Below are 10,150 nucleotides of genomic sequence, written 5' to 3' on the forward strand. Positions count from 1 at the left end.
ATTCAGAATTCAAGGTGGTGTGCAAAATCCAGTCTGGGTAAATTAATGAGACGAACGGCCAGAATCACCAATGTTGAAAATCTATTCAAGGATGATTAGAACTGTTTCATATTGCTCCTCCACTACTGCATCACCGGTCATCCCGGTCTCTATAATGCTGCTTTCTCAGTGGATTTTCATTGCACCCTCCAGGGAGATGACAAGTTTTGTCAGTGAAACAGCTGTCAAAAATGGAGAAGCAACAGAATCTTCCTCTTTAGTGTCCTGGCTCATCAGCTATACTACATCTCTTCACAGAATGCAAGCAATTCCAACACGTCAGCCACATCTAATTTAAAAACCAGGTTTCCTCTCTAAGGTATGACTTTAACTGAAACTGAGGGACAGTGTTGACACTGTCCTTGTCTAGTTATGGCTGAGGCCATAATTTCTATCACATATCAAGCATGCCAACCTGACTAGATCCCATGAATCAGTGAAAACGTAGCTGTGTGAAAATTCCATGGCTGATGAAGTATTCTCCCACTAGCTGTCTGAACATGTTAGGAAAAGGTATGACACAGGTAGTTGACCTCAAACATTGCTATTGCTCTCAGATCTATGGTCTGTAGCAGAGATGTCATATTAGACTGGCTTGGTTACTACACAGTGCGTTTGCAATGCAGAGTGATGCCAGCAGCATGGGCTCAATTCCTTTACTGGCTAAGGTTATCATGAAGGACTTTCCTTCTCAACCACTCACCTTGCCCAAGACGTGATGACCCTCGGGTTAAACCAATGGCCATCTCTCTCTGAGCAGAACACAGCACATGGTCTGGTATGACTATAGCGACTTTACTTACTTAGTCTCAAGTTGCTGTTTAAAATCCTGTAGACCACTCCTACAAGTGGCTTCTTTCCCTCCCATTTCTCAACTCCACATAAACTCCTGAAATAAAGGCATATCCAAGTTTTGCACAAATGCTATACTTAATAATCAATGCTACATCTCGACCTTTACCTATTCCTCTCGTATCAATTACCCCAAAATATTCAGAACCCAGTCCATGTCATCTTGCAGCCATATCTCTAATCAGTATCAGATCATATTTATTTCGATATACACTATTGTCCAGCTGCCTGTAGACAGAGAAACAGAGTTAATGTTGAATCCAGTAGGAGTCTTCTTCAGAATTGAAGTGTTCTGAAGTCATCATATTGGGCTCCAAACATGAATTCTGTTTCTCTCTCCACAGCTGCCAGTCATGCCAAGTTTCTCCAGCAGTCTGCAGGCTTCGAATTTCCAGCATCTGCGGTATATTGTTTTTATTCCACAACTGCTATGAATTCTGTGTGGATTCAGTCATCGTTATAACATCTAGCCATGCTCGTTCCTTTATTCATTCACAGGATGGTGGCATCACTGGACAGGCAGCATTTACTGCCCATCCCTAGTTGCCCAGAGGGTGGTTAAGAATCAGCTATGTTGCTGTGGGTTTGGAGTCACATAAGGCTATACCAGGTAAGGATGGCAGTTTCCTTCCCCAAAGGACATTAGTGAACAAGATGGGTTTTTCCACAATCGACAATGGATTTATGGTCATCAGACTCTTAGTTCCAGATATTTATTGAATTCAAATTCCACTATCTGCTGTGGCGGGATTCGAACCCAGGTCCCCAGGACATTATCTGGGTCTCTGGATTAACAGTCCAACAATAATATCACTAGATCATCGCCTCCCCTGAACAGACCATTGATGGCTTTTTAAAAACTTGTCCCTTCCTGCCATTCTCTGAATCTCATTCCCCACATTATTTTCTTCTTTTGTCTAGTCCTAACTCTTTGATGTGCTACATCTTTCTATATTTGATCCCTTGTTCCCACCTGCTCCATGTCCAGAGTCATTATTTTTGGCAAGAACACTGGTTCCAGTGTGGGTCAGGTATAGATAGCCCTATGTTTCCGCACCTTCTTTCCGGAATACTAGTATCAGTGCCCCACACCACCAAAACACACGTGACACATTTGCTGTCTAAATTTTATGCAGCCAACTTCAATTTGCACGTGGTTTGGGTAATAATCTTGAAATTAGCACGTCTATAGTTGTGTATTTTAATTTAGTGCCTTGCTCCTCCTCTACAATGCCCTCGTCCCTAGTTCTACCTACGTTAGTGGTGCTGCATGGATCAAAACCACTCTGATTCTTTGATTTCAAGTCCTTTTCCAATTCTGAACAGATGTTCTGAATCCTGGTATTAGGTAGATAACAAAATTAGCTGAACACTCCATATGTTGCAGAGCATCGTGTCAATTCCCCTCATTATATAGTGCAGTACATTCTTGTTGCTCCCCTCCACTTGAATGCCTTCCTGTGCCATGGTCAGTTTGTTCATTCACCATGCAGCTCCATTCTCATCAAAAGAGAATCTCAAGCCTATTAGATGATTGTAAAGGCTGACAATTCTGCACTCTAGGCCTCCTTAGATCTCATGGACACACCCTCCCACCCCTGGCCAAATCAGAAGACCCTATGCTCAATGCTGAGAGAATTACCTGGTACAAAGAATCCAGGTAACTTTTCTCCTCCCTGATGCACCATACTGCTTTTCGTTCAGTTTCCAGTCCAAACCTCTAAGTTGAAACTGCTCAAACGTCAGATGCTTGTCAAAGATGTGTTTGCTCTGGATTACAATAGTATTCTGGAGCTTCCACATTCTGTACTTTAAATACATAATCCAAGGGCTATCCTTCATGAGTTTCAACTAAGTTTAAGTTATATTGTTCACTGAATCTTGTTTTTGGCTTGTTTTAAAACTTGACTATCAATTGGATACTATGTAAAAACTTCAAGTAGAAAATATCTTAAATTCTTACCAGTGACTCAAACTCTCCCAAGAACCAACTCAAATCAGCTCCAATGAATCTAGCTCCTTCTCTGCCAGCCTGTTTTAAATAATACCACCAATAATAAATACCCAACAACGTAAGTGACACTTTCTTCTGATTTTGACCCTCAACCCCGACTGCCAAGACAACTACCATATGCTCCAGTGTGTTGCTGCTCATTGCCAGCAATAAAGGCGTAAAATTTTGCACGCTTGCATTTTGTCAGTGTTATCACAGCTGATTCTCAATGTTGAGGTGTAGCCCAAGAACTTTAGCAATACTAACTTCTCATTCTCTGGCATTAAGACACTTCAGAACATCTAGTTTCTCTGTTAGACCCAGAGCTTTTCCTTGCTTCTTAGCAGCAACCAACACTCTACCTCTGCAAGAGTTGTTCTGCAAGGATAATGTAGTCTTGGCGGTACATGGGCCATACATGGCCGATTCTTAACTGCATTCTGAAATGGCCTAGCAAACTACTTTATTACATCAAAACCACTGCAAAATCTAAACAAAGAAATGAAATTAGACTGCCCACTCTGCATCAACTTAAGCATCAGAAATGATAATAGCAACCTAGGCCTCCCAAATCTGCAAGGTCCCCCTTGCTAACTTCTGGGGACTTCTGCCAAATTTGGTATTAACACTGAAATAACAGCCCAACATGGTCATACTCTCCAAATCATACTTTGGAGACAATGCCCCAGACACATGCACTATGATACCTCAATGGTTGCCACACTAGCAGCACAGACCCACCAGAAGTGGCAGTATAGTAGTATAGAGCCTGAAGCGAGTTGCATTAGAAGTCACTAACTCTGATTTCAGACCCAACGAAATCTCATGACATCAGGTCAAATACAGGTGGCTGCCTTGCCTAACACCCTACTCAATTGATGAATCAGTATTCCCCCACAGTGACCACACTTAAATGAGGCACTGGGGCTGGCAAGGGCATTAAATGCACTCTGGATGGAGATTTCCACATCCATCACCAAGAGAGGCTCATTAGCACCAATACTAACTGAGCTGACTGAGTACAAAAGGATACTACTGTTAATGTACACCAGAGGGCGAGGGAATCCCAAAGCCTGTTGAAAATCTCCACGGCGCAAGTCAGGAGTGTGAAGACTACCCTCCACTTAAGTGCAGCTCCAACAACATTCGAGAAACTGAACACCATCCAGCACAAAGCTTCCACTCATGTACAGTGGCAGTGTTTTAGACCTACATAATGCACAAGGACAACTAAAGAGAGCTCCACGGAGAGCACGTTTCAAACCTGCAACCTCAAACATATAAAAAGGACATGGTCAGCAGATACATGAGAGCATTATCATCAGTGGGTTTTGCTCCAAGCCACACACCATCATAATGTGGAAATGTAATCACTATCCCTTTACAACCACGGCATCAAATTGCTGGAACTCCTTAACAGTACTGTATAGCCATAAACCTCAAGCTTAAAGCAACAGCTCACCAACCACATTTCAAAGGCAAGTAAGAATGCACAATAAAAGTTGGTCTAAGAGGCTCCTCTGCCTTATCTGCTGTGGACTTCAACAGGGTCATTCCTGCAGGGTCCACAGTTCAGGAGGTATCAGAATAAGCTCATGAAAGTTAAGTACTTTCAACTGAGACACAAGGAAAGCAATTTTATTTCTGTATGATGGCAAATGCCTCTCTGTTTTGCCCAAAATAAAGCATCACAGCAGTAAGCCTGTGGCTTAAAAATTAAATCCATTTCACGGAACTAAAACAAAGATTCAGCAACACACTGGAGGGTCAGACAAGTTTTACAGATTTATCAAATGAAGCAGCTTTAGCATATTACTGTTTTAATTCTGAAGATGAAAACACATTGAATAAACATGAACTACATTCTGCGCATACACTACGCATGCTTCCACAATTCAAGCAGTAGCACAAACATCTCAATGATGGTTAGGCAATATCTCCAATGTACAGTTGTCAGAAGAGGTGTCAGAGGGATGCAATTCTTTGCACAGTAAATTTTCAATTTAGCCACACTGTTGGATAGGTTAGATTCCACAGAGAGAAAATTCACAACACCAAAATTATCAGGAGTGTTTTTACAACTCCCAAATGCCAGCACAAATGATATATCTGGAAAAGGTCTTGGGAGAGTTTTCTGCCTGCAATTCACTCTGTTGAATGAAGTAAATTAAAATCAGATGGAAAAACCATTCAGCACATTACTGACTACCATCAATCCAACTATTGTATCCAAACCTTTGCACCACCCTAATATATTGAGTTTCTTAAACATGATACACTAATCTGTATCTGAACAATGCCCTTCCCTCAATCTTAAACTTTCCAAAGAAATAAAGGATTGACTGCAAATTACATTAGTTGAAAATACTGTTAGCAGACAATACATAAACAGGATCCAGAACTGACACTTGGTTCTGTCTTTAAAAGGTCAGAGCTGTCTAATTATAATGAATACCTGTTTCTATTATCTAGCCAATTCACTACCAAGTTTACAATGTCTTCCTTTATCTAATAAACTGTTATATCCTTCAGAAAAAAAGAATCACTGAATTAGTCTCGAGTATTGCTGTTAAGAAGGAATGTTTCAAAGATTGCTTTACATTCATCATGACAATCTGCAAGAATACCAACAGAGAAAAAAAATCATTGACTGCCAACAGGAAGAGATGGCTGGTTGGTTGCTAAGTGGATTGATTTTTGGAGGCACTGCCATTGCTAATATATCAGTTGGATGATAACTGAAAGTTATTCCCCAAGTTTTTAAAATTTCAAAATGGGCAGTTTGGCTTTGATTGTTTAAGACATTGCCCTCAGAAGTGACTGTCACCTACGTTAATGAGGTGAAACAGGCAATGCGTGTGCATTTTTCTGTTTACAAAAGGCAGGACCCTGAACATAAGTATCTGGTTTGCAGCAGGCAAAACTCCACTGACAATGCTAAACTGGTTGTCAGCATAATTCTTTGAATGTAGGATTGTTTTGCAAATGCTGTCCAACTGCAGAATCACATCTAATGTTACTCACTCAATTGGAGTTCTACAAGAATACCTCAGTTGAATATGGTCAGAGCTTTGTTTACACCAAACCACCAAAGAGGTATGCTATTTGATACGATCTTCTGGACTTTGGGACATAAAGCCTACATACCTGGCATCACACTTGCACTGAAATTCATATACCATATTGAATTATTTGAGAAATAGACAAAACATATTCTGATTTGAAGACAGCTTCCTGTTAGTCATGAACATCATGCAGCGCTACTGCATTAGTTTTATAAGGCAAGTAGCTTCCATTGTTTTTCAAACGTTTGAGATGCCTTAACCTCCAAACTAAACTAATGAAGACAGGGTATGTTTCATGATCAACAGCTCTAAGGCACATTCACGTATTTGCATAAAATACTGCAAGAAGTGCTCTGATCAGCGTAGCCATTATCCTGCAGATTTAACAGAAACACAAATGGAATAGGAAGTAAATCTGTATTATTGTTGCATAACATCATTTCACATATATCCCAAAATACTTTGACACTTTGAAAATAAGTGAAATGATTGCTCAGATACCCCTCTAAACAGTGATAGGTTTGAGGCATCCAACATAATTGCTGGCATAAAATCTCATGCTTCCAATTGTTTTGAATGTACAGCACAGGATCTATTAAGTCATCAGTGTAAGCCTTGTGATTTTTTGATCTGCCCATTGAACAAATTCTGAGTCTGGCCACAGGTTGTACACATACATGTAATCAATTGGAAATGACTAGTCAAGTGTACAGGATAGTGAACTGAGTGAAAATTCACCTTATTTAGAGCTGTTCACTTTTTTAAAAATATCCTTTCACATCAGGTACAACACAGGTTAAGTGCCAAAAACAGGTAAAAAGCTCCCTTCACATCATGAAGTTATTGATCTTAGCCACAATCTCCACTAAGTTTACCAGAATGCCCAGAGACTTTTTCCCATTTCTAACTTGAAATACCAATATTATATTTTAAAAAAGGAAAAAAAAACTACTTGCATTTAAGTCAACAGTATCTTATACAAATGGCTCACATATAAAAAGTTTGATTTCCTTAAAAGTTTTATTGATCCAGTAATAGTACAATGATCATGTCATTAAGTCAGGGATAACACGTAAGTTCTATTCTCCAAACAAATTTTCTCCCTATACCAAATACAAACCTACCGAAAATTTAAAGCTGCATAGAATACACCATACCCTGCAAAGAAGCTGTAATATTCTACCTCTCAATATACTGTACTTACAAGTTCTGAACTTTTCCTTCAGAGCATCCAGATCTTCTTTGAGTGCAACTTGCATCCAGACTAAACCAACGCATGCCACTACACAAGCAGCGAGCATAACAAATGCACATAGTGGATAACAAATTTTGCAGCATCTTAAGTAGCCTCCCCTGCAACAGGAAAAACAAGAAAAAAGGACAGCAATGAAAACAGACTATTTAATGTTGCAAATAAAATATCTTACAATTTCACCCCAATTTCTTAAAGTTGAGCAAAAGACAAAAATTGAAAAGCTGAAGTATCACCATACGATCCACAACACATACAAGCAATAATTATGTTATATAACAATACTATATAATTATCAGCACATTTATGTTTTGTCCACTGTTACTAACCTGTAAATATTTGTGTTTAACCAATAAATATGGAAGACAGCATTTTGGGGGAGTTATTCTGGATACCGAAATGAGTGCAAACACCTTAAGAAGCTGCAGGTCCAAAAGCTATCAGTTGAATTACTCACTGCTTTTTGTCTGCCTGATGTCATTTGCTTGGAAAAAATAATGCACTTTTTCCACATACATCAAGATTGAGTGGGTCAAGCTTTCCAAAAATGCTCACCTCAATTCAAACAACTGTTGAGAGCAAACTTCTTCAAACGCAGATCTTTTTTTCTCTCATCACAATTAAAATTCCTCCACAGAGGCTGGTATCCTGTCACAAAGTCACCCTTCATTTACACATACTTAGTCATTAACACCGGTCTGGCTTCCCTAGAGATAACTCTCAAAATGAACAGAACCCTTGACACTCCTGTTTGTATGTGTCAGCCAGGGCTCCTGATTGGACCAAGTTAACTGCCCCAGAGAACTCATTCCGAGGTCAACTTGGCTGACTTCTTTATAAATACTATAAAAACTGTAGTTAATGCATGTCTTTCTAGGCAAAGATGTTTTACCCAATTGAGTAGCTGATAACAACCTTCCTGGACAAACATATTTACAGGTAAAGCAGCCTAACACAACATCCATATTCAAAAATATTTATTTACAGAATCCCTACAGTGTGGAAACTGGCCATTTGGCCCAACAACTCCACACCATCCACTCCAAACAGCATGCCATCCAAACCCAACAACCCTCCCCACACCCTTTCTCTATGACCCTGCATTTACCATGTTTAATACACCTAACTTACACACCACATGACACTACAGGTAATTTAGTATGGCCAATCCACCTAACCTGCACATCCGTGGACTGTTGGAAGAAACTGCAGCACCCAGCAGAAATCCACACAGACACGGGGAGAATGTGCAAACTCCACACAAACCTGAATGTGGAATGGAACCAAAGTCCTGAGAGACAGCACCATTAACCAGTGAACCAGTGCGACACCCTTTTGGCCAGACTCCACATGTATCAGAAACAGTACCTTTGCTACATCTGAGTCCAGTGTAATTACTTTTTCCCCCATTTTATTTCAGTTCTGCCACTCATCTAAAACCAAAGGAAAACAAACAGTCACTTCTCTACACCACTATTTTGTTTTCATTCTCAAGTAACTGTCCCCATTTCTCTAACTATCCTAATCACATGAGACCAAGGAATGTGGTGATGATGTAGAGACAAATAAAGAAATTGTTGGAAAAACTCAGTAGATCTTGCAGTATCTGTACAGAGAAATCAGAGTTAATGTTTCACATCCAGCAACCCTAGTTTAGAGCTGAACTGAGTTCTGAAAGAGGGTCACTTGATCTGAAATATTAACTGATTTGTCTCCACAGATGCTGCCAAACTTGCTGAGTATATTTTTCAGCAATTTTTGTACTTGTTTCTGATTCCCAGCATCTACAGTTGGTTTTTCTTTTATTTCAAAAACTTTAAAAGAGACCTTGTTTGTTATTACCAACAAAATATTTGCAACTACCAACAGGTTTGTTGAAACAAGCGATTTTTTTTGGGTAAGGTTTAACAAAGCACGACGTTCATGAAGAATGGTTGGTGAGCCAAACTTGCCAAAGGCAGGTCACTGTGACATCCTACTGTAGCCTCACCTCAGCTGCTCGCTATAAAATTGCACGGTGCTCTTTTCCTCCTCCAACACTAACTGAAGTTTGCCAAACACTTTTGCTTTTCGCACGCAGGCAGACACCATTTACTGTATTTTAAAGGGTCCCGGCTCTTCGGCGCTCTCTCTTACTTTGTAAACAGGGAGCCAGGAGCCGGCTGCGCGAACTCGTCAAACTCGGAGGTGGATTCGGAATCGGAGGCCGTGGCCTCGGTCCGCAGCAGGAGCTGGTGCCCGGAGCCTTTCTTCGACTTCTTCTTCTTGCCATCGCCGGTGAGACCGATAAGGGCGTTCAGCTCCTTCCTCTTCTTCATTTTCTTCTGCGGCGTCGCCGCCTTATACTGAACATCGAGCTGCCCGTGTTTGCTCTCCAGTTTGCAGAGGTTTGTGGGCCAACATATAAACCGAGAGGATGAGGTCGGCGATTCCTGGCAAAAATCAGCTACCTATACCACCACCAGCAACAGCAACCAAACTCCACCTCGTCACAAACCGCCTCTTCATTGGTCAATACGAAAGGCGCTCCCGAGAAACGTCCAACTTCAGTAACCTTGTGACGCAGGACAGAAAGCGTGAACGGAGGATGAGAGGTTTCAGCAGCTGCGCTTTGCCAGGACTGTCATCCATGGTCAGTTAGTACGGCTGCGCTATGCCGGGTCCGTCATCCATGGTCGGCTAGTGCGGCTGCGCTGTGCCGGGTCCGTCATCCATGGTCGGCTAGTGCGGCTGCGCTGGGCCGGGTCCGTCATCCATGGTCGGCTAGTGCGGCTGCGCTGGGCCGGGTCCGTCAACCATGGTCAGTTATTGTGGCTGCGTCGTGCTGTGTGCCTCATATGGTAGTGTATAACCTCCCTGGTGTCTTTACAACAAACCGAAAAGATCGAAAGAACTGTGGATGCTGGAAATCAAAAACAAAAACAGAAATCGCTGTTACACTCAAAAGGT

General features: G+C 41.2%; 1 protein-coding gene across 1 annotated transcript in view; it reads right to left on the reverse strand.

The window, feature by feature from the left end:
• efcab14 (EF-hand calcium binding domain 14) overlaps nucleotides 1-9,825 on the reverse strand; it is a 68,178-nt gene extending 58,353 nt beyond the window's left edge. Inside the window, exons 1-2 of the mRNA XM_048539541.2 lie at nucleotides 9,338-9,825; nucleotides 7,154-7,302 (exon numbers count right to left, since the gene is read on the reverse strand). Of these exons, the coding sequence (XP_048395498.1) occupies nucleotides 7,154-7,302; nucleotides 9,338-9,519 (331 nt within the window). The 5' untranslated portion in view covers nucleotides 9,520-9,825. The remainder of the gene's footprint in view (nucleotides 1-7,153; nucleotides 7,303-9,337) is intronic.
• Nucleotides 9,826-10,150: the final 325 nt, after the last annotated feature.

The sequence above is a fragment of the Stegostoma tigrinum genome, chromosome 8 (genome assembly GCF_030684315.1).
Source record: "Stegostoma tigrinum isolate sSteTig4 chromosome 8, sSteTig4.hap1, whole genome shotgun sequence".
NCBI lineage: Eukaryota > Metazoa > Chordata > Chondrichthyes > Orectolobiformes > Stegostomatidae > Stegostoma > Stegostoma tigrinum.